Here is a 27,522-nt window from a genome sequence, read left to right as displayed (position 1 = left end):
GCCTGCTGCCTGCTGCCTGGTGTTGTCGCTCGACGGCCATTTCACAATTCAGGCTATACCCTGGGGAACGGGGGCGAGAGTCTCCCACTCGTTCCCTTCCAGCCACCAATTACCGCATATTGCGCAGACAAATACGAAATGACACTGAGGAAAGTTACACCGACCATTCCAGGCTGGACAGAACAGGGACATAGGCTGGATGCGCCGGGGTTCACAAATTAATAAAATCTAATTTTTTTGCGCGCATGGTATAGGTCTAAACGAATAATTTAGTTTGTTTTAGAAGCTTTTACCTTGTGTGTGTTGCTGAAAACCGCCAGAAAGGCAGGAAAAGGCTGAAATATGACGCATACATCATGATTAAATGTTCCTACCAGACCAAGGGACAAAAAATGATAATAGAATCATCCAAATATACATAAGTAAGAACTGAACTTTTGGGTTCAAGTTAATTAAAAGTAAACAATCATCTTGGTAGTATTCGTAATACACATATAAATACATGTTATCAATTTCAACGAATTTATTATAGTATTTTTTTATAAGCAAAAATGTTTATTGAAAAATATTATTATCATTCGCGTGAGCCGAGGCGTACTGATCAGTTGTCTTTCCACAATAATGTGGATTATATATTCTTTGCTTGTTCCAATTGTGGCATCAGCTTCTGTGCCGGGAGATTCTGCCAATCCAAATACAAAACTCCTAGACAACATTCGTGTTTACATCCATGAGGAGGCAAGTCCCTGCGAAGATTACCATCAATATGCCTGCGGCAAGTATGCGACTAAGCACTCTGACGATCCCTTCATGGAAATCACTCAGATGCTGGACCACAAAATGAATCAAAAGCTCGTTCAGGTGATGGATGAACTCGAGCAGGGCTCTGAAGCACCCGGGTTCAACGGTTCCAGCTTGGAGGCAAAGGTTCTTCGATTCTACCTTAACTGCCGAGATGCTCCGGAGACGATGCGCAAGGTCCAACGTTACCTAAGGCTGGTGCCGCCGGATGGGGACTTGTCGTGGCCTCAGTTCAGTGCCGGTAGACCCTGGCCCAAAGAGAAGTTTAATTGGATGGAGACTTTGGCACGTTTACACCGCTACGGCCTCAGCAACGTACTGATCAGCGCAGTTGTGACACAAAAATTGGCAAATCGCAGGGAGTTCATTGTGGATCTCGGCATGCCCATCTTTACAGGAGAGAATGATCACTTGAAAGGTTTTCTGGAAAGCTTCGCCACTCTTCTCAGTTTGGGGGTCCAGCGATATTCTATTCTCCCTTTAATCCGCAAGATGAGGAAGCTAGAGAACTCGATCCAGAAACTGACTGACGAGGAAGACGACGACGAGGAACTTCAATTTATGACATTGCGACGACTTGAGAGCGTAACTGGCCTAGAATGGAGGAAGTTCTATGAGATAATAGTGGATCATCAGATTCCACTCAACCGCGAAGTACAAGTGAAGAATTTAAAATACTTCCGGGCCCTCAAACGAGTGATGGATGCCGCTGACAAGGAGCTGGTGGCGAACTACATTATGACCCGGTTTATCATACACCTGACAGGTGACAGCAGGGAGGACAACGACCCCATTGAGTGCATGAAGGATGTGCGCCGGAGCATGAGTCTGGCTACGAATTTCATATACCAAGATCGCTTCCTTGCCCCCGAAACCCTTCAGCGGTACAGCAATGAAATGGAAACTCTATTCGATCATCTTCGTCGGAGGCTCCTGAAACTTATTGATCATAATCACCTGCGCTTAACAGCGCAGCAACGTCGATTCGTTTCCAATAAAGCAAAGGGTATAACTATCAATATCGGAAATGTTCCCAAGACCCCGGACCTTCGTGCATTCGCTGACCAGTATTACAAAGGCCTGGAGATGCCGGCAGCCGACAAGGACTACAATAGGGAGCACCTCAAACTTTTGGCATATAAAACCCGCAAGTGGGTGGAACAACTTAATTCTGGGGCGCCCACTGTCGATGAATATTTTTACACAAGTGACTCGGACACTCTCATGAGCTCCAGTCCCTTCTACATACTGCGGGAAAACCAAATAATAATGCCCTTCGGCCTGTTGCAGGAGCCTCTGTTTGTACCCGATAGTCACAATGTTTTCAAATACAGCCTAATGGGTTTTGTCCTTGCCCATGAACTAACACACGCCATTGATGGGGAAGGAATTTTCTTCAACACTCAAGGAAACGTGGACTTATCGGTCCTGGAGATTGTAGAGTCTCCCCGGTTCCAGGAAGGAATGGAGTGCATGAATCGCAATAAGACAGACTACATAAATGAGCGTTTGGCAGACATCACCGGACTGCATCTGGCCTATGGAGCCTACTTCAACAACGAAACTGGTACTCCCTTCCAGGTCAGTCCCAGGGAATTCAATCACATGTCCCAGGAAAAGATTTTCTTCCTTAATTTGGCACAATTTTTCTGCGGCGACGCAGACGCTTCTACTTTTCTCGAACATGACGAGGATAAGTTAAGATTGGTGCATGTTCTGAGCGGATTCCCGCCCTTCGACAGGGCATTTGGTTGTCGGAGATCCAGTTCCGATAAGTGCAGGCTCTGGTGAAAAAGGATTAAGCCAAACGATGGGACGCAACCTTATGATTTATTTTTGTAACTACTAGAAAAATTACATTTGTACATTGTTGTTATTTTTCTGCTATAAACTTCGATTGCAACTGAAGCTTTTTTTTAATTTTACTTTTCTTTCCGCTTATGTGGGGTAGTTGTAAAATACAAATATTTCCTCACCAAACAATTTATGTTCCTCCTCCCCCATAATTACAAAATTTTTACAAAAACAGAAAAAGTTTCGTCAATTACGGTGGCCAGCTGTTCTAAATATCAATAAGGAAAAACTAATATATCAGACAAAGAGGGACACATATGCTGAATGGCTAGTTCTCTAGCCAGGGCCATAGTGCTCCCTATCCTTGTTGGGTCCTTCCTAGTTTGTCCTGCGATTAGCACATCAAGCGTTTATTAATAGCGTAGCAAAAAAAATATCGTTTGGGCGAAAAGTTTTTGGTCATTATTGGGTATATAAGAAGAAAAAAGTATAAAGACAAAAGTTTACAGAAGTTTTGCCTTTTAATTACACTTTTTTCTCTGGCGTGGAAAAGTTTACTTCGGGGACATCCAAAGGAAAGGATAGCCAGAGAAGGACCTGCCATACGAACAGGTTAAAGCTTGCCAATTACGCTGAACCTTAAGATTTCATTCGGCTCATTCAGTTCTTCAATAAACTGCAATTAATTTCAAATATTTTCAACGTGAGAGCTAATGCCTTAAATGTCTGCCCGAAGGACTTGAAGGGATGAGGCCGTTTACCGGCATTGGCTTTAAACGTCCAGGATACGTGACTCTCGGCAGTTAGCCAGGATTTTGACCAGGACCATCGAAAAAGTCGCAGACGAGGCGTTTAGATTACCGAAAGCGTAAGGAATATGAAATGAGGCAGATTTTGAGGTAAAATGCAGTCACCGACGAAGCTCTGACCGTCAGGTCATCACTCCATATGTCTTCCCTTTTCAATATCCTTTAGTCCCTTTTTTTGTGATTTGCATAGATTTTTCATTAAAGATTTGGCCTCGGCTTTAGCGACAAAATGAAAAGATTTTCTCTGGCAGTTTAATGATTTCCCTGAATAAAGGATCTGCCTGGAGACAGATGAAAGTGAAAGACAGATGATAGTTTTATTCAAGTTTTCTTATCGATTGAAATGGTGGCATTCACTGAAGAAGAGGTGGTATTGCTAATTAGCCTTAAAGTAAAGTTTTCTTGGAAAGTAAAAGTAGCGAGGTTGCGGCGCTTCGAAGTCAACAATCCGTGAAATGTTTCAATTCATTAAGTTTTCAACTAAACAGAGGGGAAATAGTTCTTTCAAGAGCTGCCAACTTTAAGGGAAAAAGGGCAGATGGCCAAAAAATCCATACCACATTTATCCCTCTAAAAAAAAATGTATAAATTTTTCTCAAAATCTCTCTTATTTTTTCGCCTCCAGTACCGCCAAATATAGACGACGCCCTGACCTCCAGTGACGTAATAGTTCGCGAGGGCGATAACGTGACATTGCGTTGCAAGGCGAAAGGCAGCCCCGAGCCGAGCATCAAATGGAAGCGAGACGATGGGAACAGAATCGTAATCAACAAAACGCTCGAAGGTGAGTAAGACCCGAGATAACCTGGATTGGCCTGAAATTTCCCATTTTTTTTCTATGAAAGTGACTGATTTAGAGACGGATTCCCTGGAACTGGAGAGGATTTCGCGTTTGCATATGGGGGCCTATCTCTGCATCGCCTCCAATGGAGTGCCACCCAGTGTTTCCAAGCGAATTAAAGTCAGCGTTGATTGTGAGTCTCATTGAATATTATGCGGGAGTTTGGTGTCTTTAAAAGTAATCTTTCAGTCTCGCCCATGGTCTGGATTCCGCACCAACTGGTGGGCATACCAATTAGCTTCAACATTACCTTGGAATGCTTCATCGAGGCGAATCCGACTTCCCTAAACTATTGGACTCGCGAAAATGAACAAATGATTACAGAATCATCCAAATATAAGTAAGTATTGGATATATGTTACTAATATTTTTAAAATTTCAAACAGCGGAGAGAATCGTATGTTTATATTTTTCATCTATTTATTTTAGATTTACTTCCTACAAAATTGTCTAGTCAGGTGGTCTAATTTTTTTGGTCAGATCTTCAAAAATATGAAATCCTCCTTCACCAAAGTCGACATCGCTGGCTGGCCTGCATCTTAGTTCTTTTCTCGCAACCAAACTCCCTTGAGAACTCTTCAAAGTTGGCCAATGTTTCCAAAACTCTCAGCTCGTCGACTGCGTGTTCCAAGTGCACCTGCGAATGGAATTGTCCCCGTGGACCCAGGACTGGTATCCTGCCGCAAAAGAACTGTGCAAAGCTAATAAAGAATAGCTGCCTTTGGCTGAATTGTGGCAAAAGGGGATCCCGTGGTTCCCGTCGTCCTGCCCCTAGACCGAAAAAGGACTCGTACACCAGTCGCAGGGCCTCATAGTCGGCAAGCTTCTCGTTGAGCCACCGCGAGCCGGATGGCATTTGTTTCTGCATACAGAGGATGCCGTGGCGGTAGTGCTTACTGGTGGTGATCTCCTCTACGGGACCCATGATGTTGCCCTGGGCGTCGTAGTCGATTCCAGATACATCGAATCCGTGGGCCATCTCGTGGGCCAACGCGAAACCCAGAACTGCATGCTGTTGCAAGGACGTGATGTTGCGGTGCCACACCGGCAGTTGGAGCAGTCCATGGGGCACCATAACAAGGTTCCGTGGTCTCACGTACAACGGCGACGAGTTGCTACCGTCTAAAGTCTCTGCCAGGTAATCCAAGTTGCTTTCCGTGGAGTTTCCTGTCACCTCCAAGGACAACAGCCTGTGCGTTGCTTCCACACGAAGCCTCAGAAGGTTCAACTGGTTTCCATAAAAGTTGTGGTCATTTAGGTCGAGACCTTCGTGGTACTGCTCCACCTTCTCGATTTCATCTGTTTGGATAAACCCTATTTGCACCCTCATGGCATGGAGTTTCTGTTGCAAGATGTGAACCAATGGCGGCGACAGTCGGAGTCGGTTCTCCGAGAGGATCTGACTGAAGCGGCGCTTGAGTCGTGCGAATAGAGAAGTAATTTCGGGTTCCGAGTCCGGGTCATAGAAGTGCTGTCCAATCAGCCAACTGCTGGCCAGGGGCATGGCTCTCCTCATGCTGGCCACGCACTCCCCCCTCGCAATCTCGCCGGGTCCCTGCTGCTTAAGGAAGGCCAGCCATCGGATCATAATGTAACTACAGATGGTATCGGGCATATGACTTTCGACCAGAACACTGAGAGCTCTCAGATACGGGATGTTCTCGATGATCAGCGTAGATCGCAGGTCGATTTCCGCATCCACGCGTATCTGCTGCATGAACGCCAGCCACCGGAACTGGGGCAGAAATGTGGCCAGGTAGCCCAGTTGCATCTCCCGTGGTCCCTCGTCGTCCTCTATGTCCTGCAGGCGGTGCAACTGATGCTCGAAGCCATCTACCAAACGTGCCAGGGCATTGGCCGCCCGCTTTGTCTGCCCGATGTCCAGGAGCAGCTCTATGATAGCGCCCTCGCCCATGGGCTGCGTCTCCTGGCGACTGGGCTTATTAACGTATATGCTGAAGGCGAGGGAGTCATCCCACCGCGGCATAACATCCTCCCGCAGCAGGACGCCATTTAATCCGTAGAGACGCAGACGGCCCAGTGCTGTGATCCAGTCGAAGTTCTCCCGCCGCCAGCCACGACCCACCAGTGGCCAGTAGGTGAGATTACTGGGCGGCAGCTGCAGAAGATACTTTTTCAGGTTGTAGGGCTTGAGGCGCTTGCAGGAGCGGTAGTAGCGACGCATCTGCTCCACAAAGGTGCAGCTCTCCTCCGCGGAGGAGCTGTTATTGTTGCGACGGAGTAGCCGTTCCAAGCGCTGATTCAAAGAGGCCTCGATGACCCCCAGTGTGTCGCTCGGCAGGAGGTGCTCCGCCTCCCTTTCCCGCTCCCTCTGTCTCTCCGGCTCCTGCCCCTTTTGCTGAATCTGCCAGTTGCCACAGGCGTACTGATAGAAATTCTCGCAGGGACGCGTCTTGGTGTCCATGTAGCTCTGCAATTGGGTGGCCAGTAGCTGTTGGATGCTCGGCGGGGGTCGGGTCTGTCGGCAGGCGGTCGGCATGGTGCGCCAGGCCAGCGAACAAAGTAACCAGGCTATCAGGCTCAGCTTCAGCATGATGATTCCACCTGCGACAAGTTGCAACTGGCGGGACACCACCTCGCTGAGAAACCGGATAGCGGAGATCTCCAAATAGACCTGTCCGTCGCTTGTCAGTCATTGTCCCAGGGAAGAGTGTGCGCCAGTTATTCCTAATGCGATGCTTTCTACAGTAACAGTGGACAGTGGGAAAAAACACATCTTTTTTGGTGAAATATTATTTAAAATTTGAAAACTTTATTTCTAAAATTCTTTTTCTTTGGCAGTGATGGAATTTATTGATTCAGTTATTGTTGCTTTTAGTAAGAACTTGTTTATATATTTTATTTTGACCCACTGTGCCCGCATTGCTGGGTCGCATTCTCCTAGAATTAAGTGGCCGCTTATCAGTTTCACCTTGGCCTTGATTCCCGATTGCCACTCATTGCGAGTGACCCACAATGGGCGTGCCGTATGTGATTGCACGACGCAATTGCTGTCATTGAACTTAGCTTTTCGTCAACACTCGGAGAAAAGTATACAAAGTATATATTAAATTTTGGTATATGTGTTGTTGCAGAACCGAAACGATTCCGGGTCATCCGTCATACAAGGCAACCATGCGTCTGACAATTACAAATGTGCAGGCCAGCGATTATGGGAACTATAAGTGCGTCGCCAAAAATCCTCGTGGCGACATGGATGGGAATATAAAGCTATACAGTAAGTACTTTTCATTTAGATTGTCCTTAGAAACTTTTAAAGTTATAGATTAATAGGAATTGGTAAAGATACCTGGTACTTTGGGTGAACCATTTTTATAGCATACTTTTGAGCTTTTCATTTTTTAATATTGAGTGTTCTTGTTTTGACTGTTTTTTGGTTTGTTAAAATGGAAATTAATTTATAATAAAGAATATAAGGCATAAAAAAGTGTAGATAAACAATGATTCTCAATTATAATAACTTTAAAAGGGTTAAAAAACATCAAGTCCGTGCACAAGAGAGTATGAAACTTCCTCCTCCCATCCAACTTCCTATTAATAATTGAACAATCCCTAGTCCCAACTTCCAATTTCTATACCAAATAACTACCAAAATGGCCAATGCAGGCTCAATAAAGTGTCCATAATCTGTAAATTTGTTAAATCACTCACCAATCACCGGTTTGGGCCATTAAAGCTTAGCTTGGCAGCCATGATTGCCTTCACAAAAGTTCATAAAACAATATAAAATATCTGTGCGTTGACGTTGGCGCCAATAAAAGGCCATGGACATTGGCTAGGCCAGGCACCATGGAGAGTCAACACGGAGAGACGCCAAGTTAATTTATATACACACTTTTTATTTGGCTGGCACAACAATGGGACTCCGGGTGACCAGAAGTGGGTGTTGCTCTACCAATTAAAGGTAACAATGGCCACACCGAGTCATCGAATAATAGCGGGGGCCGTCCAACAATGAGAACAATGATCCTTTGACAATTTTATTGAGTGGTCAGCAGGATATACAGCCAAAAGTGCGATGAAGTGGACAAGCATTGGCAACACACAGTATCGGGGGTATCTGGAGTAGCAGCCAAGGCCGGACCAGACCCATAAATTTTCGCTACAAATTGTCGGTCAATAATGCCAAGAGCTGGGGAGAGTCTAACGTCCGAAAATGTTTGAAGGTAACAAGCCGTATTCTTCCCAGGGAGGTGGGGGCTTTTACGTTATGTATGTACTTAGAGGTAGGGACTTTGGCTGCGGGATAACCACTTAATGAAGTTGGAAACGAACTAACTATTGATCTCAAAATATTCCATTTCGCTACAGTGTCAAATCCACCAACCACACAGCCACCGCCCACAACCACAACACTGCGGAGGACGACAACGACCACGGTAAACACGGATGGCTACAACCACACACCCCTCAACGGCATTGGGGGCGAGGGACCGACAAATTCCGTGATTGTGATTGACAAATGTGAGTACTAACCCGGAAAAAAAGCAATGCAGATGAACTGTATGCACTTGTTCCCCTTACAGTGGGTATTAAATATCAATCGAACCTAAACGAGATTGGCAAATCGGAGCAGAAACTCACGGGCTCCAATCCCAAGGGCTACGACTGGTCCAAGGGCAAGGACAACGGCAGTCTCGGACTCCTCCTCGACCAAGGGTCGCAGGTCACGTGCTGGCTTCTGGCACTTCTGTCGCTGATGCTGCCAAATCGCTTCCACGAATAGGGAATCGCATAACAGTCTTATTAATGAAGTGCCATTAAATCAACTCGAGTAGAAAATGAAAATTGAGCCAGACACACTAAAGCAAATGATAAGCCGAGCAAATAAATACATTTCTGTAGGTACTTAATTAAACAAATTGCACACGCACCATGGATGTTTCATGATTTGGTTTAGCCTTTTGGGTTAATTTCATTTTATTTTACCCGCAAATACCCACAACTACAAGCTTACATATATGATATCAAAAAAAAACTAGTGGAAACAAATGAAATAGTAAATTAATCAAGCGCCAAAATTGATTTAAAGGTCGAACATTATTGCAGTTTACACACAACATTTGTTAAATGCTCCTCTGCACGTTTTTTTGATTTGCTCTTTTTTGGATTTGTTTTACTATTTTCCATTAGCTGATTGAACTAAACAAATATTTGATTCATATTGATTCGATAGAGTATGCCGAGTACGCCGTCAATGGAAAAAATCGTGGTAAAGACTGGTGGGCAGACCAGAAAACACACAGACACACCGCACACACATCCTGGTTAGTTAGTCAAAACAAAAATTCAATTTAAAACAACAAGTGGGATAAACACACATTTTAAATGTTGCCAAATTGTTGGAAACAATGCAAAAAAAAGCACTGCAATCACACAAATTGTAAATATACTAAGGCATATACATATACAACCGTGAAAATAAAAGCAAATGCAATTGTAAATTATGTACTCGTTATAGGCAATACAAATAGCGACTCATTTGTTTGGCCAACATAATATAGAGAGGGGCTCGAAAGAATATGAAAATTAAATTAATGCCAGCATTAGCCCAAAGAGCAGGAACGTAAATAGCATTAATCAAAAAAATACATATAGAAAAAACCAAAATTAAACAATGCAAACACAAGTACTTATAAAGCGCAAGCTGTTAATGAATATTTTAGATAGTTGGCGAGTTCGATTGTTTTACATACGAAGCATAAAATATATATTTATATCCATTCACCATAGGCCCAACTAAACCAGAAGCTAAACTAAGTAACTCTAACCTATACACATACTCAATTAACTCTAAATACTTATATCATAGGCTTTAGTTTGTGTTTCTTACCGATAAGAGTGATAATGTACATTGAATGAATTGATTCTCAAGCGAGCAAGCTGCAAAGGCAACAAATAAAAGATCTGTTTGGGATTGCTTCGTATATGTGTTATGAATATTGATCTCTTTATTGCAGTTGCATTACCATCAAAGGGGGAACATGCCAGGACATCCTCTTCATATCAATAACCATTTCGAGTGTCCAAGGACTGAACAAGTGCTTAGACTGGCTTTTGGCCGAATTCGGCATTTTATTTGATTCCGTGTTTGCGCAGCACTTTGGACCCTGGAAACTGTTATTGCACCAAAGGTGGTTTCCTTCCCCCGAAACCTTCAGCTCCAGGATACTTATTTCCATTGACTGGCAAATGTGGCGTGTGTGTTTCCATTCACTTAAAGGTAGAGTAATGCAAGGAAATGGTTTATCTTTTTTGGGGTATGGAAGGACCTCCCTTCAGGAGTTTTTTATTCGGATTATAGGCAACATCTCAGCCATTTCTACTCCGATTTCGAAACGGAATACCACTTTTGAAACACGGTCAGATTATGGTGGTTGGTCAGGTTTTTATGCTGAATTATTCTACTCGGATATGTTATAACGGGAAGGAATAACATTCGTTGATCGGACAATTTTTATCAATATTTTCCATCAATATTTTAATGACCAGAGCCTTGTTGATCAAGTTAAGATCATAAAGGCTAAAAAATCTACTTTTGAGACACATTTTAGCGAATATTTAAGCCATATTGTGTCGTATTCGGAAAAGGAATAACATTTACGATTCAGGGTTCTAATCGACTTCAATCTGCATTAAAATATTTCGAAAATCAACACATCAAATTTTTGATCGATTTTTGGCCAAAATCATGATGTTGTCATGATGGTGAAAATTTCCGAAAATGGCGTCAGATTTTAGTTGGTAAGGTTTTGATGCAGAATTATTCTACTCAAAAATCTAAGATCCCCCCCTTTGAAAATTTCCGAAAATGGCGTCAGATTTTAGTTGGTAAGGTTTTGATGCAGAATTATTCTACTCAAAAATCTAAGATCGGGAGGGTATAACATTCGTTGATCGGATAATTTTTAGCAAAACTATGGCAATTTCCCTTTAATAAATTAATGCATAGAGCCTTGTTGACCAAGTTAAGACAATAGTGGCTAAAATATCAACTTTTGGGATTCATTTTTTCGAATATTTTGGACATTTTGTGTCAGATTGGAAAAAGGAAACCCGTTTACGATTCAGGGTTCTAACTGCCTTCAATCTGAATTAAAATATCTCAAAAATCGATAAATAAAATTTTTGATCGATTTTTGGCCAAAATCATGATGTTACCCATTTGAAAATTTTCGAAAATGGGGTCAGATTTTAGTTTGTCAGGTTTTGATGTAGGATTATAGTACTTGAAGATCTAAGACCGGCAATGTATGGCATTACTTGATCTGATAAGTATTAACAAAGTTATGGCTATTGGCATATTGGAATTTTGCCAAAATTGGTTGCTAAAAATAATTAGGCATAATACATTGACTCCAATTTGCTCTATAATCTAAAATCCTATTTTCCCAGAACTACGTGAGGATATCAGCAGCGCCCCAAGATTACAGGGTCTGCCACCGGATACTGCATCATCCTTGACAGCACCGGGAAGGAATTTTAAGCCGATGGAACGACAACAGATTCAAGCAAAGGACATGCACACCAAAATTCACTACTCAGCTATTTATCGTTGCAACAGAAGAATTAATAAATATATATTTTATTTTTGAATACATTATGTGTTTCATTTAGGGGGTTTCATTTTGTTTTAATGATTTTCAGGCGTTTCAGATCGAGATTCTATGATGGTAGGAGATTGAAGCATCGATTTAAAAATGCTATTCCGATTTAGAATAGCTAAAATATTGGCTAGAAAGTATTTCAAAAAGGTATAAAGAAAAGATTTTGAATTTAATTTTTATATTTTTTATTTATTGTATAGTATGAATTAATTTTAACATTAAATGTTGACTTCTTACAAAATAGTTGGATTATAAAAATATAAATTATGTACAAATATTAAACTTCCACGGCTCGACGGGCCAGAAGAGTGTCCAGGATACTGTCCATATGCTCGCTGCAGTTGGCTAGGCAGAAGTCCGCATACTCGCTGAGGAAGTACATGAAGCTCTCGAGCTGCTCCATGGTGCAGGAGCGGAAGCCATCGTCGCGTCCAATGTTCTCAATCGCCTTGATGATGGAGCGCAACTTTTGCACATACTCGGGGGTGTTGCGGCAGTGTTCCAGCGAGGTGTCCGTGAGATTGGCGGGCTTGGCATACTTCCGGATCCGTTGTTCCACGCTCTTCAGCTTGACTTGCTGCTGTTGCAGGGTCTGCATCATCTGTGGCACGGAGAGAGTGGGAGTAGACGTAGCTGGGGCAGTCTTGGTGAACAGTTCATCCAGGGGCACTGCTTCGTAGTCCAGGGAGAACATATCCGGTGAGAACGAGAGTCGGGCGCTGTTATTTCCAAAGCTATTCGACTCCAACTCGGTCTGGTCGAGATCGCTGGTTTTGATCGTCTGGTTGGCGTTGCTGCCGCTACTCGGCCAGGCATACTTGCTACGTCCCTCCAGGCCATTGCTGGCTCCAGCCTGCAGACCCACCAGCATGCTGTAGCTGCTCTCGATGGAGTACTTCTGGGTGCTCGGCCAAAACTCAGGAGCATGGCTAAAGTCAATGTGGTCGACTCCGAATCTCAGCTCCGACTGCTCGGCGTCGAGGAAGGCAAACAATCTCTTCACCTTCTCGCCAGACATCCGTTTTCCGCTAAAGGGCACCGCCAAGTCACCGCTGGCGAACCAGTAGTGGGAGCATCCCTTCACACTGGGTGGACGCTCGGGCAGGGCAGATTCTGAGGCACCGCCGCCCGGGGTAAACTTGTGACCGTCGATGCCGAAGGAGAGGTCCCGTGTCTCCCAGCTCTTCTGCGAGAAGATCTCGTAGAGCAGCCGTAGGCGTTCCGGGCTGTTGTGGAAGATTTCCAAGGAGACGGTGAAGGCGCCAGAAGATATCCAGAATCGGGACTGCGGCTTTGTTCCCGGCATCTCGTCCTGGGAGGAGTTCATTTCGATGGTCGGTGCGTTGGCAAAGAACTCCCTTTCGCTGCAAGGTGTGGTGGGTGAACTGTTGGTGGCGTCCAGATCCAGGGGATGGTCTTCACGAATCACTTGCATGGCCAGGGAGCTACGGCGGGGCCTGTCGGGAACGGCGATGGGGCTGAAGAGTTGCTGCTGAGCCGGGCTGGAGATCAAGCGGCCCTTGACTGGTGTAGAGAATCCGGATGGCTTCGAGCTGACACTTTCAACAGAGGATCGTCTTATTGGGCTGCTGTCCAAGGGATCATTCGAACAGGTTTCAAAGCCCTGATCGATGAAACTGTCCCGCATGGAATGGCCAAGGGACTGTCTCGGGGTCTGCGCTGGGGACTGGTCACTGTCCGCATTGGGCGATGGCGAAGACATCACGGTCAAGGTGTAAGCCGACTTGATTTTGCGGGGCGAGTTCACATGGCGCATAAGGGATTTGTCCAGTTCGATGTAGCTCTGTTCCGGGAGAGGCAGCTGCGAGATGTTAGCTGGCTTCTTTTTGCTAGCCACTGCTGTGGGCTTGTAATCGGAGTCGGAGTCGGTGGATGTGATGGCGTTGGCAGTAGCCTCCACAATGGAGTTCTCCTTCTTCCAGGTCAGAGTGCGGCGCATCTTCTTCTTGCGGGGTGGACGCTGGGGCTTGACAAACTCAAAGTCAGCTGGCTGCATGGCATCCTGGGGAGTCTCTGGCTGAGATTCGTCGCTGGTTATCTGTTGAGGAGAAATAAAAACATTAGTGGCTTGTTTTTGGTAGAAACTTCTTTGGTGACTTACCTTTGGCAAAGTAGATAACCCGGATTCGCTTTCTTCGGCCTCCGATTGCTTCAAGCTGGAGGCTTCGCTGGAGAGGGTTGCAGTGGACTGTGAGGCACTGAGGCTGGGTCGTGGGCCGGGCACTGGAGGAGCCTGTCGTTTCAAGCGGCGCGGTGTGGCCACTGGGGTTTTTATCTGGGGCTGGGATGTGTCCACCTCCTTGACTTCTACATGGCTGGCTTCCTTGGGGATGTTCTCCATCTCCAGCTTGGCGATGGCTTCCTCTAAGAGTCGCTCGACAGCGGACTTTTGGCTCACCTCTCCGACTGAGACTGTGCTTGGCTCCTGCGGCGGCTGCTCCAGCAAGTCCTCCTCGACTGCAATCTCTATAGTTTGCTGGATGTTGGACACACTGGTTATATCGAATTGTACACCGTTTTCCGAGCTCAGCCAACTGTAAAAGAGACTTTCCAGCGGCTCGTTCTGAAAAAACATTTGGGTTTCGCATCCGCTGCGCTCCTGACGAGTTCGTCGGATCTTCTTGGGTGGAGCATAGGCCTCTGTGGGCAAGGCACTGCGAATGGAGGATAGATTCCTCTTCTGGCATCCCTGCGGCATCTCGATCTGTGTCTGCAGTTCCAGGCGTCGGCGGGGCAGAGTGTGAGGTGCCCGATCAGGGCTTGGTTTCAGGATGACGGTCAGCGTGCTCACATGCATTTGCTTCTTGGGTGTGTCTGCCTTGGGAGCAGCCTTGGGAGGAGAAGCGCCTGGTCGCGGCGGTAAGGCTCCATCGAGAACACACTTTGCCTCCAGCTCCTGGGCCAAGAGCTTCACGCTGGCCTGTTGTTCAGCCACCACCTCACCGCGAATTATTTGGTTCTTCACCTTCGCCTTGAGACCCTCAGCGTGGGCGTTGAATTTTGGATGCTTGGCCGCCATGTCGCCGATGAATTTGTTGAACAATAGCGCCTTATCCTTGACACTCAGTTCCCGGAAGACCTCCTCGGCAACCAGGCAAGGTCCGTGGCTCGGCACCAATCGGGATTGGGGAACAGGCTTGGCCTCCGGAGACAGGTCGTTCTGCAGTTGCACATACTGCGGCTCCTCCGTCCGTCGGATCACCTGGCTGATCTTCGAATTGAACAGCTGGGCCATCTCCTTCACCTTCCGAGGCAGCGACGATGAAGAAACTTTTCCAGGTCCCAGTGATGGCGATCGTGGGGTTGCCGGTGGTTGCTCATACCTCTGCTTTAGCTCGCTGATCTTCAACATGCCGCCGTCCACCTTGGGCTTGGGTGGCGAAACCGGCTCCGGCTGGAGGCCTAACTTGGCAATGGCGCTTGCCACCTTACCCGTACAGGCAGCCATCCTGGAGGACTCCATCCGCTTGGTGGGAGTCACAGGCACTTCCTCGTCGAAATATTTCATCAAATTCTCAATGCTTGACAGGTCGAGGTCGGTAACTTGGACACGGCGTGGAGCCACATACGAGTTCTGGTGTTCCAGGGCCGTCAGGAAGCGATCGTCGTCCAGGGAAGAGATCTCGAAGACCTCCTCACGGGTCATGGTGGCCCGGAGCAGGCCACAGGCGGTGCTGGCGTCTCCTTGGCGATGGGAACGGCGTCTCTCTTCGATTTCCTCAGTCAGTTGCAGAAGCTCGGTAAAGTCGTGGCTATTCATGGCGGCGGTATCGACCACGAGTTCGTTGTTCTTGTGGGCGTTGTTGGGCGTCGAGTTGCTCAGGACCATCTTGATTTCGCTCTTGAATTGGTTGTTAACGTTAGACGTATCAGTTTGTAACTGTGCCTTCCTCACTCCGCGCCTCAGTTCTTATAGTAATCACAGGTAGCGACAGGTAGGCCAGGCAAATACCTAATCCTCCATATGCAAAGTTGGTAAGGGTCGCGAATGGGATAACCGCTAATTCGCTAATCCGTTGACCGTTAATTCAGGTCACTACCTTAATCGCAGCTGCCGACTCCGCGGATTTTCCTCTCTCCCTAAAAGCAATTAAATTTGTTTCGCGAACCTTCCCGAAAAGAGCTGCGCCAAGTGACCTGCCAAATATGTCAAGTAGGCAGGTAATTTTTTATTTACACAAAGGAACTCTCATTACATTTCTGTGAAGTTCTAAAACCCTGCCTCTTGTTTCAAAAACCCACTAATGACAGATGGCCAAGAAGAGGGCTTGCATGAATCTCAAATAGTACTTACAGTAGTCTAAAGCATTTCACCAATTTTTTTTTTAAATTTATTTGGAAGTTTTATTTCACGTATTATGGCAGAAATTACAAAACAAACTATAATAAAAAGTTTTCTTAGATAAAGAGGTTGATACAAAGTTCAAACTCCTTTATACTTTTAGGACCAAAGCTGTCAACTTTTTTAGGATCTGAAAAGGGTATAAAATGGTGGTTTATTTCCGCAACTTTCTGCTTCAAAACATGCCAAACTCAATATGTTGCTCGAACGTGTGATTGTTAACAAGACTCTAGAGACCAACAGGCGACAATAAAATTTCACTCTAAAAATTGTGCAGTTTGTGATTGAAAGAGATTCAGGATATTTTGAAAAGGGAAATGATTGCTAAGAGTATCCTTTATATGAGCTCTGACTTTAATGCTAATACCTATACTATGGAAACTAAAAATTAAACCTAATATATACGCAATATAAATTCATAAATATATTTTTTGCTGATTGTCTTGAACATACTTTTAAAGAAATCATAGTCGAGGAATCTTACTGTACCCTGATAATAATTGCCTTCCAGGACCATTAATTTGTATTGCAAAATTTAACGGAAAATTGGCGAAACTATTATGCCCAGTTTTAAAGTTATTGGGTGGCAGGTAAGGATTGTTTTAGGGTCAACCACGACCTACCTGTGATATAATATGCGACTCACGTACGCCGGCGGTAGGGTTCTAATGGTCCGTTAATGCGAAATCCAAGCAAATTCCTGGCCAGGCTAGGCACCACCCAACCCAACAACCACCCACCACCCTGATGCCACCTTCAACAAGTTGCCAAGAAACTGCGGATTTGGATTAGGACTTGGTTTGTGGATTTTGGCATTTGCCAAAATCGCTGATCAGCCGAATGCATATTAATTTGCGAATAATTAAAGGTGTGCTGAGAAACACGCTCAGATTCCATCTCAATTTTCGATGCCTGACTACAGAGAAGGCATCTTTTTTTTGCGTGCTTGCAATTTGAGCGCCGGATTCTAGGCACTGCCTGCCCAGTTAGCTCCTCCTCCTTCCATCCAGCCCAGGTCCATCACGTTTGGCACGTAATTGAAAATTAGCTTGTCTGCCGAGCTGTCTGACTCAGCCCCATGCCAAGGATTCTTTTTAGCATGTGACGTGCCGTGTCGCATGCGAAAACAGGAGAACTTCAGAACGTTTTGAGTTCCTAAACATGATGGTAATTTATTCACAATACTTGTGGGCACCTAATTAAAGCTATGCAAAAAACTATCAATGTACATTAAGGCTATGATGTATACACTCTCTACCAGAATGGGCACTGGGGGGATGAGTTTATTTTGCTTCCCTCCTTGCACTCGAAGATCTCGGCGAACTTGGGCACTTGACTGACGGCGAAGTTGAGTCTCTGGCTTCCTGACTCATGGTACTTGTCACCCTCGTCACCGCAAAAGAAGTGGGCAAACTGAATAAAGTATAGCTGGCCGTTGTCCGGCAGACTCAGCCAGTCGCCCATGTAGGTGCGGATGGCCAGCCGGGAGCCACTGACATCGGGAATGCGTTCGTTCAGTATGCCATCGCTTTGGTCCAGACAATCCAGCGCAGTCTTGTAGAGCGGCTCCTTGATGAGCTGGTCGCTGAAGTTTCTCATGTTTCCCTGGGCATCGTAGTCCATCAAAAAAGTGTCAAAGGCGTGCAGCATTTCGTGGCCCAGAGTGTTGGCCAGGTCTCCGTAGAGCAGTGCTGGCCAGAAGTCGGCATGGAAGAAGGGCAGCTTTACGTAGGAGTAGGGCACCAAAATCATATTGCTCAGGCAGTGGAAGTACGGGGTGGCATCAATGTTGTCTCCAAAGTCGGGAGAGTGCATGTTGAAGCTGTACCAGATGGACTGGGAGTAGCTATCGACGCCGCCCTCCAGCTCCGCCACGATCGAGTAGTAGAAGAGCAACCCATTCAGATGGTCTTCATAAAAGTCCTCTCCCACCTTCCACCTCCGATCTACGTCGGAATAGAACTGCTCGGAGGCGTTGGGCGGTAGGTTTCCCACATTGATGCGCATTTTCTGCACCTTCTCTGTCAATTGATCCACCAAGTCCGGTTGCACCTGGAAGGGATTGCTTCTCACTGCCTCCTCCAGCTTCTCCCGCAGCTCTCCAAACACTTTCCGAATAACAAACTCGTCGGAGATCCTTCTCGGGGCGTAATAGTTCCTCTCATAGGCGTAGTTCATAGGAATGTACACCACCCGCCGCATTTGCCTTATGCAACGTAGAGACCTCATTCCACCATCCGACTCCAAGGTGGCCAGGGGGTTGTGCGGCAGTTGCAGGAGATACTGCAGGAATCTGGCCAGACTATATAGATTCAGCAGTCGGCGGTCCATGCTGTTCAACACGATTACTATCTCTCGGATTGCCGGCAGATCGTCCACCTGAAAGCTATGATCTCCTCCGATGGAGGTCCTATTTAGCTGCTTTGTTAGAGCCTCTGTCCAATTAAGTTCGGGCACTTTATTTTGAATTTCATCCAGGCTGTACACCGTGAAGCTATCATCCGTCTCATGGCTCTTCACCAAGGAGGATAATTGGTTCTCCAGCCTAACAAACTGATCCCGCAAAGTAGAGTAGCTCGCGGGAAAGTCACCTTGTGGCAATGCCTCGTATATGTCCAGAGTGAAATTCAGATTCAGTCGGTGGTTGTGCGGCTCCACGAAGATCATGTGCTGACTGGAATTATGCCAACGCACCGTCACCTCCACAAAGTGACCCCTATATCCATATTGGCCAAGTCCGGAAAGCAAATCCATCCAATTCGTAGAGTTCAGGGACGTCGGAAGATTCAGCAGCTCCAAGTACCGTCGGAGATTGCTGCTCCTCAGTGCCAGACAGTGCTGATAGTAGGTCGCCAGTTTTCCATACACGGGCTGTCTGTATTCCGGAGATCGTGGATTACGACTTACATTCTCGATGAGGTATTTGTATTGGCTGTTTATCTGGTCTTCACTGGTGCTCGTGGCCGTGTAGTTTCTCTTCCAATTGCCACAGGCGTAGGCATAGAAGTCATCACAGGGATCCTTTGTGTTGTCCACACAGTCCCTTAGCATTTCGATGTGTCGCAGGTTTACCGACGAGTTGCAACTGCTCTTATACGGACAGGTTCTGGAGATATTATTCGGTATGAGTATCGAACTCGAAACAGGAACTGTTCCGGCCAGCAATATACAAAAACTAAAAAATCGTAATGCCATTTCCATTTCACTTTAGTTCTTGCTATAAGCCGGCTTTCGTACAATTTTCCACTATTTATTTGCACATTAGCGGATTACGATTCTTTTAAATTAATTTCATAAGCCGTTCTGTATGATTTTGAGGTTGGTTTCTGGTTGTTCTTGTATTTTATGCTTAGTTGCGAACATGTCAGAAGGGTTTCGGAAACAATTTCTTTAATTTTATGTATTTCACAATCACGGCAGTTTTTTGGTTATTTTTTCACACGTCGGTTACGCATTTACCGATCGCTGAACTTCAACTAAAAACTCGGTTCCCGCGATTCCCATTCAATGTACAATATATTCAGTATTCGCATTCATTTGTATGTTTCTTGCAGCTCGTTTTTTTAGCTTGGTTAGCTTATCAGCACTTTAAATACGTCGTTTCTTTTGGCTGATGTGGGCTCGGCTTATCTATTAAAAAGCCGAAGCACAATACACACATACTTTGAGCCTTTAATGATTCGGCAATTATTAAATTTTGAACAATAATGTCAGTTCCTAATTGCTTCTGCCATAATCTCTTAGTGAGAGCAACTTAAATCACTCTCAAGTAATGTATTTAATCTTCGTTTAAATTAAATCTTTCTCACAAATACGACAAGACAGACTGACTCTTCGGAATGTTTCCATTCACGCCATTAAAAAATCTCGAATAATAAATAATTAATACTTTAACAGCTTCTAATCACTGAGTGCACTCTTTAAAACATTTATTGATTGCATTTTAATTATGAGGCAATTAAGCCGAAAGAAAAAACGCAGCCATGAGGACCCAGGCTCTTTATAAATAAATTAGCAGTTCAGCAAAATTTTCATTATTATTATTAATCAACTTTAACCGTGAAAATCCCTTGTTATTGAAACTCGTGAAAATGCCGCTCAAATTTATGCAAAATTATTGAAAATACTTCGAATTCCATGGCCAAAGACACACATATATATATAGCTGGAGCTGGCTATGGTGTTTCATGTCAAAGAGAAAAATAAGCGAAAATTATTTATATTAAAAACTTAACTTTTTGGGCTCATAACTCATTATATGTGGGCAAAGCGGCATAAAGAAACACAAGCAATTTAATTTATGAATTCATGAAAAAAGCCCGTCAAACGGTAACGAAAATAAATCTCCACATCCCTTGTCCCATAGTAACTGGATAAAAAGGATTTAAACGGAATGCAGGCTGTTCAATGGCGGACAGCTTTTCGGACAGGAGCTGTATCCTTTGCGTTTATGAAACGGCTACTTACTATAAAATGGTTACTGCTTTTTTTGTAACTTTATTTTAGCACTCACCATTCTTTACTTACGTTTAAGATTGTAACATTACTTTCTATGAAAATTACTCTTTACAAATAATAATTATTATAGATTATAATCTATAGTCTAGGTTTTACTCGTAGTCTAGACTTGGGGTATCATGCCTATCCGCCGTGTTTGCTGAATCAAGCGCTTAAAAATTTGCGATTTTAATTATACACTATGGGCCTAAAAACCACATATTCATATAAATATATAGTCTAATAAAGAAACTAAATTAATGAAAAGGTAGCGATCAAGCGTTATTCAAAGTAAATTTATGGAAATTCATTTTCACTTTCTTCCCAAGATTTTTTCTTTTATGTAGAGAGCTTGAATTAGTTTTCTAGTTTGTTTCCTTTTATGTTAGTTTTAATTAAATTAGCTCACAATTAATAAAGCTTAGTAATTATATTTTTATAACAAGTAGAAAATATTACCTTATTTTCATCACAATGCCCCATTTCTGACCCCATAGTACTGTATTGGAACATAGAGTATCCCTTCTCTGTCGTACCACCATTCAGCTCTCACTTATCAGCTCGGGTTTTCATTCATTCATGTAAGTCCAATTTCTGCTGTGCCTCACTGTCCGATTGCTTTATAATTAGGTCTAAAATAAACGCCGCGCCAGCGAAAAGCGCGTACTCAAGTGACGCAATCCGATTAGCGAGTTGCGCATAGTGAGTGGTACTCCGAATCGAGGCACAATCAAACCGCAGTGCCCCGAATCGTATTATAACCTTACGACCCAATGTCCCGGGGGCTCGGTGGGATTTTATGTCTAATGTCACGTGTGGACGGTTGCCGGGCGGACTTATCTCGCCACTGTGGCGCCCACAACACGTGTTGCGCCATGGTGGTGCAAGTCTAATAGATTAGTCTAACATTTTCTGACGTATGAAGGGATGATGAAACCGCAGTTATTAAATCATCATTAAAAAATGTAACCCTGTCTGTTGCCATTAAAAAATTTATAATTAGCTATAACTAGTTCTTAATGATTTGCATTATTTTTATTTTAAAAAATCTACCTTTAAACTCTAAAGCCAATAAATGTGAGGAATTTATCGTACATTAAAATTCGCACATTTCTGTCAGTGGCAGAAGCGATGGCTGCTGCCAGTGATTTGCCATTTTGGCCATGCCCACAAAAGCCAAGCCACATGTGTTTATTATGCAACATTCCCCCCACTGCCATACCCTCCCATTGCAAATCCTACATTTTAGTTGTTTTACTCGATTTTGGTCGACGAGCTGAGGGTTTGTAAATGTTCCTCAAAAATTTAGCGGGATTTTGCTGATTGGTTTGTTAGACTTTTTTTTGTATATTTGGCTAACTGAGACTTAACAATGCTACCAAATCCCGTGATAGTTTTAAAACAAAACAATAAATTTTGATTTCCAAGCCGAGTTTTTAATGGTTTTCTTCTGCCCGTGCCTAAAAGTATGCAATATTTAAGCCAAATAAGCTACTTCCTGTTTTTACATCACTGTTAACTAACAGAGCAGCCATTGCCTCTAAAAAGGATAATATTTCCATTACAGGACTCTATGAATAGGCAAAAACACATGTCCCCTCAGGTTCTACTGATGATACTGATCAAGAACATGTACATATGTATGCATAGTACACTCTAATACAGAAACGGGACTAAATATTGGGGACGCGTTTGCCAGCTATTAATTATGTGACTGTTTGCCTCCCAGAGCAGCGATTCATGTTTGCATCTACCACGCACACACGCACACACCCTCACCGCCTCAACCGCCACTGGTGGAGTGCAATTAAGTAAAGTAAAACCGTTAGATGAAACAAGTTTTGGAAACCCAGAAACTATTTAGTACATCGGACTAATGGGGATTGGCATGTTTTGGTCAGATTGATTAATATGCCGGCATCAATGATGACAGAACTTGCATGGGATGATTGCAGGATATGAGCAAACATCGATGGCACATAAACGCCGGCAACGCAACGAAAATTTCAATTTCGAAACGTGCTTGAGAGCCTAGCCGGGACGGGCTCTGGTCCTGACCGGGCTTCAGACTTTAAATTGTCGCCCCGAAAGGCTGCTTTTGACATTTTTTGCGTCAGCGTTCGCCTTTTGCTCGTTTGCATACTCTGGGTAGAAATAACGGGCCGCAATTTTAATTAGTTTTAACCCGCCCTCAAAAGTGGAAAGAAGCTGACAGCTGGGACAAAAGTCACGCAGCGCGGGCGGTAATGTCACTGATTCAACTTTAATGTGGTGTTTAAAGTCAAAGCCCACAGGGCGTATGACTGATGGACTGGACAGGCCGGCGATCCCTCAAAAATCAAAAAGGTGTGATTGTCCAGGATATACACAAGTACCCATAATCATTTATCCTTTTTGTAACGGTGGAGTTTTCAGCGTTGATTGTTCATAAAAAAAAGTAGCAGGAATAATCCAAGGACAAAAGGAAACAGCCAGCGGAACCAGCCATTAAATGTCAAGAAACATGACAAATGATTCAACGCCCTTACATGGCTTATTAGCCAAATATAACTTGACCTTTTGAAGATAGTAATTTCTATCTTAAATTAAAGCGAGCACTACCTACTCTTTTAAAAAGTTGTAAGTACTCTGGAATTACATATGTAATACTAAATAAATCCTAAATCCACTTAACTCAACTGCAGATACCAATCTGGTCCATATATATACCTTATAGGCATGAAACGCCTTTTTGGCATTGTCGCTTTTCCTTGGAATTCGCTCCATATCACTATAGGTAGGGTCGTACCGCATTTCGACTGTCTCGTAAAGTTAAACGATGTGAAGACTTTGCACAAACACCGACTCCTCTGCCTCCGTCCAGGATAAACATGTGTGACTTGTCAGTTACCCAGACACGCCCAGCGCCAAAGACCTTTCCTCTTCGGCTTTTATTTAAAAAAAAAAAAATATATATATATATATATTTTTATTGCCTTTTGGCCATCGTCAGTTGACGGTCTGACAGTGGCTCCAGGAAGCTCAAGACTGGCCGGGGGATGAAGTTGGATCCGACTGGGGAACTCGGAGCTGGGAGCGTGCTCCTTGTCTGCTAAATACTCGACACTTGGTATGCGATTGAAATAATGCCTTGCGATAATCCAGGGCTTATTAAAAGGTCCTGACAACACATTGGCAGTTCCTGCCGGATTTAGGTATGGCAGGTGGCTTTGCACCATATATTTATATGTATATTCCATTCAAATCAAACACTAAATTAAAATCTATTGCCGTGACATATTGACAACCGCATCGTTGTCGAACCTTTGTTTATTAAAAAAGGGATCGAAATGGCAAATAAATTAAATGGTCAAATCGCAGTGGGCCAAAGTGGGGAGAAATTAGATGGGGAACTTTGATTTTAGGTCGGTTGAAATACAAATTTAATAAACACGAACCACCGACTGTGGCGGTGATAACCGTATACAAAATATGATAATGCATGATAGGCTGGTCCGATAAGAAAATTTATCCACATAAAATAAAAATTCGATTAACTCGCATCGACAAAAAATACGTGGGACTGAATTCGTGAGGGCGGAGGGGAGAACGTTGACATTGAAAATTAGGTGGAACGCATTCCGCCCCTCGCTTCAATTTTCCAATTTATCGAGTGCCAACAGTACGGCGACACACCGCAAATTACCCAAAGCTTATGATTATGGAAGTTCATGCAAAAATCAAACATTAAAATTTCGATTACCATCGGTTTTCTTGATTTAATGATTTAACAAAAATGATATTAAAGTTCACATTTTTATGCAAAAATAAAACACTACATTTTAAGCAAGTTTGTTTTTTAAATTAATTTTTATTATGTTACTAGTCTTAGCAGTACATTAAGAAGTTCCTTTCAAAATGGGATAACTTATTTGTTTTTTAAATAGGAACTCTAGCATTGTTACTTCTTTGAAACGCTTTCTGTTTATTTGCCTCACATCCCTGGAGTCCTGGAGCCTTCAGCTCAACCTGGCCATAACCCCAGCTGGCAAATATTTCCTTTTCCTTTATTTCAGTTCAAGATAAAAAGTCGCTACAACGACTAAACTGTTAAAAAATTCAAGCGCAAATATTTGTTTCTTGCTCTGTTTGTTTGCTTGTTTGTAAAACTAATGAAATTTTTGCCATATTCTCCAAGCGGCGGCTGACCCGAACCGAAAAAAAATTTCTATATATATATGTATAACTTGACCGCAGGAAAAAATTAAAAGAAAAAAAACACAAAAAAATTAACGCCACTTTGGAAACCAAAGTTCAAAAAGGAAAAAAGGCAAATATCAAAAGGCGAAGACGGCTCTAAGGCCGCAAAAGGTCCAAGAAGCTGGAAATCAGAAGGGAAAGTACAGAAGACAAAGCCAGCGGGCGATGAAACAGCCAGCTAGCCAGATTATTATGTCAAGTCACGTTTATGAGCGTAATTTCGACAAAACACTCACCTCCCCATCTGGCCTTTGGCTCACAGATGCAGTTGGTATCTCCGTTGGCAGGAACCAACGGAGGTGGTGGAGGATTTAATCTCCACACATTAAACCAAAAATTATACCAAGTCCCAAAAAAAAATATTTAATAAAAAAGTAATCATTCCCAAAAAACTGCAAGTCCTATTCTATTAAAAAATGTAGTAAAGTAAAAAAAATATTTCATTAAAATATTGTTTACAATTATTACAATAGTTTACTTTTTTCACATTATTACATTGACTCCAACGAAGTCTATATTTTTTCCAATATTAATGCGATTCTTGAGTGGAATTTCACATAGATTCCTTTACGATCTGGGAGCAAATTATTTGTTAAATTTTTTCATACCATATGGCCCCAGCGATGGCTATATCTATGCCAACATTCATCCGATTCTTGAGCGGAATATCTTAAACGATTTGTACATCGATTTACTTTCAAACTGCACCAAAATCTAGAAACAAAAATTTTTTTAAATTTTTTGTAACATTTCTTGGAGGTCCCCTTCAAAATGTTTAAAAATGCATGGGACCACAATTTGGCCAACTGCGATGGCTATATCTTTGCCAATACTGATCCGATTCTTGAGCGGAATACAAATTAAACGATTTGTACATCGATTCCCTTTCAATCTACATCAAAATCTAGAAACAAAATATTTTTTAGATTTTTTCAAAAATTTCCTGGAGGGTCCCCTTCAAAATCCTGAAAAATGAGACCTTTGGGACACATTATGGGCTCCAGCGATGGCTATATTTTTGACAATATGCATCCGATGCATCGATTCCCTTTCAACCTGCATCAAAATCTGGGAATAAATTATTTTTTCCTTTTTTCTCAAATTTCCTGGATGATCCACTTCACAATGGGGATCCAAAAAAATCATGTGGACATAATATGCCTCTCATCGACGTCTATATCTTTGCCAATATTCATCCGATACTTGAGTGGAATACCTTAAACGAATCGTACATCGATTCCCTTTCAATCTGCATCAGAAAAGGGGAAAACATAATTTTTAAAAATTTTTCTCAAATTTTCTGGGGATACCCTTCATCTATAATTTTCTTATTTCTCACAACAGCGCCTTTAGCGGCCAGTAGTAGTAGCAATGAAATCATTGTCTAGGTTTAGTGTCTATATATTATTTCTATATTTAATTTCTATGTTTTACGGAAATGTTCGATATTTGTTGTCCTTTCTACTTTTCTTGGCGATAAATTAGGCTTTCTATGTGTGAATCCATTCTACGTTTTTAAAACGTAGCAATACTATATTCTATATTTTCCAAAACTTAGAAATTCTACATTCCATGTTTATAATACGTAGCAATACTACATTCTATGTTTATAAAACTTGACAATGAATCCTACATCCTTTCTATTTATAAATTATATTTAGATTAAATTTTAGATTGTATTTTCAATGCTATATTTGAAAAAAAACATTACCTTAAAAGACAATAAAATAGAAAAATATAATTTCCAAGCTTAAAAAAATCGTAGTTCTAACCAATTATTGAAACAAATTCCTAATTGGCTTTACAAAGTAAAAAAAAAAACAGGAATCAAAGAGCTTTCGCATAGCTTTAAGCTAAAGGATACCATTTCATTTGATGTATATTCCTTGTTACATTCAGTACCTGAATGAAGACAAAACCAGTCAATGGAAGTTGGGATGGAAGGATGTTGTCTTAGGAATACTAACATAAGGATTGTAGAAATCTTCGACAATAAGTTCAGGAACAGAGACTTAAACTTAAAATGAATGGACTCTTTTTTCTGCGCTTACTTTCCTTTTGAAGAAGGTAGCATCACAAACTAAAAATCCACAAAACTATATCAGAAACGTTCAGTTCTTTTATAATTTTAAGAATTTTAAATGAAATTTGTTTAGTGTATCTTTAATATTCTCTCGCCTGAAGCTTTTTAATGGAAATGTCGTGTGTTTCTAAAAAAAAAGTTACAGGACAAAGGACTATGGGTCAGTTATAATCACTATTTGCAAATCATTGGCGATTGATTGGCGTCAATTGAATTTGGTTGTGGTGTCAATTAGCTTTACAAACTGAGCTGCCTCCCAGGGAATGTAAATCAGGTCGAGTCCCCAAAGGATATGCAATCGATTGCCGTGACCTTTGGGAGAGTTAATAGACAAAAAGCACGTCAAGCGTGTCCTGGGACAGAACAAGGTGTCAATCGGTTTCTAAATACCTGCTGCATTTCAACACGCATACGATTGGTATAAAAATGCTGCGGCGGTCACCCATTAGAATCAGTCCGGGATCCGA

At 43.0% G+C, this 27,522-nt stretch overlaps 5 protein-coding genes across 6 annotated transcripts in view; 2 read left to right on the top strand and 3 right to left on the bottom strand.

The window, feature by feature from the left end:
• The window catches only part of LOC6498202 (neurotrimin), a 29,589-nt gene extending 19,396 nt beyond the window's left edge, over positions 1–10,193 (top strand). For both annotated transcript variants that reach the window (XM_001962250.4, XM_044716615.1), the window contains 6 exons: positions 4,030–4,188; positions 4,250–4,378; positions 4,435–4,585; positions 7,341–7,483; positions 8,578–8,730; positions 8,793–10,193. In XM_001962250.4, coding sequence (XP_001962286.2) covers positions 4,030–4,188; positions 4,250–4,378; positions 4,435–4,585; positions 7,341–7,483; positions 8,578–8,730; positions 8,793–8,992 — 935 coding nt within the window. In that variant the 3' untranslated portion in view covers positions 8,993–10,193. The remainder of the gene's footprint in view (positions 1–4,029; positions 4,189–4,249; positions 4,379–4,434; positions 4,586–7,340; positions 7,484–8,577; positions 8,731–8,792) is intronic.
• On the top strand, positions 580–2,709 carry LOC6498201 (neprilysin). The gene has a single exon (XM_001962248.3). The coding sequence runs from the start codon at positions 622–624 to the stop codon at positions 2,590–2,592; it is 1,971 nt and encodes a 656-aa protein (XP_001962284.1). The 5' UTR covers positions 580–621; the 3' UTR covers positions 2,593–2,709.
• LOC6497342 (membrane metallo-endopeptidase-like 1) lies at positions 4,641–6,868 on the bottom strand. The gene has a single exon (XM_001962249.4). It carries the CDS (start codon positions 6,797–6,799, stop codon positions 4,751–4,753), a length of 2,049 nt encoding a protein of 682 aa, XP_001962285.1. The 5' UTR covers positions 6,800–6,868; the 3' UTR covers positions 4,641–4,750.
• Positions 10,194–12,047: 1,854 nt separating the features above from the next.
• LOC6497341 lies at positions 12,048–16,490 on the bottom strand. The gene is made up of 3 exons (XM_014906173.3): positions 16,189–16,490; positions 13,996–16,031; positions 12,048–13,932 (listed from the first exon to the last, which is right to left on the bottom strand). Exons 2-3 carry the CDS (start codon positions 15,721–15,723, stop codon positions 12,151–12,153), a joined length of 3,510 nt encoding a protein of 1,169 aa, XP_014761659.1. The 5' UTR covers positions 15,724–16,031; positions 16,189–16,490; the 3' UTR covers positions 12,048–12,150.
• An 891-nt stretch (positions 16,491–17,381) lies between these two features.
• LOC6497340 (endothelin-converting enzyme 2) lies at positions 17,382–19,750 on the bottom strand. The gene has a single exon (XM_001962252.4). The coding sequence runs from the start codon at positions 19,435–19,437 to the stop codon at positions 17,491–17,493; it is 1,947 nt and encodes a 648-aa protein (XP_001962288.2). The 5' UTR covers positions 19,438–19,750; the 3' UTR covers positions 17,382–17,490.
• Positions 19,751–27,522: the final 7,772 nt, after the last annotated feature.

The sequence above is a fragment of the Drosophila ananassae genome, chromosome 3R (assembly GCF_017639315.1).
Source record: "Drosophila ananassae strain 14024-0371.13 chromosome 3R, ASM1763931v2, whole genome shotgun sequence".
Classification (NCBI taxonomy): domain Eukaryota; kingdom Metazoa; phylum Arthropoda; class Insecta; order Diptera; family Drosophilidae; genus Drosophila; species Drosophila ananassae.
The sequence above is the reverse complement of the archived record's forward strand: the minus strand, read 5'-3'. Positions and strand labels throughout refer to the sequence as shown.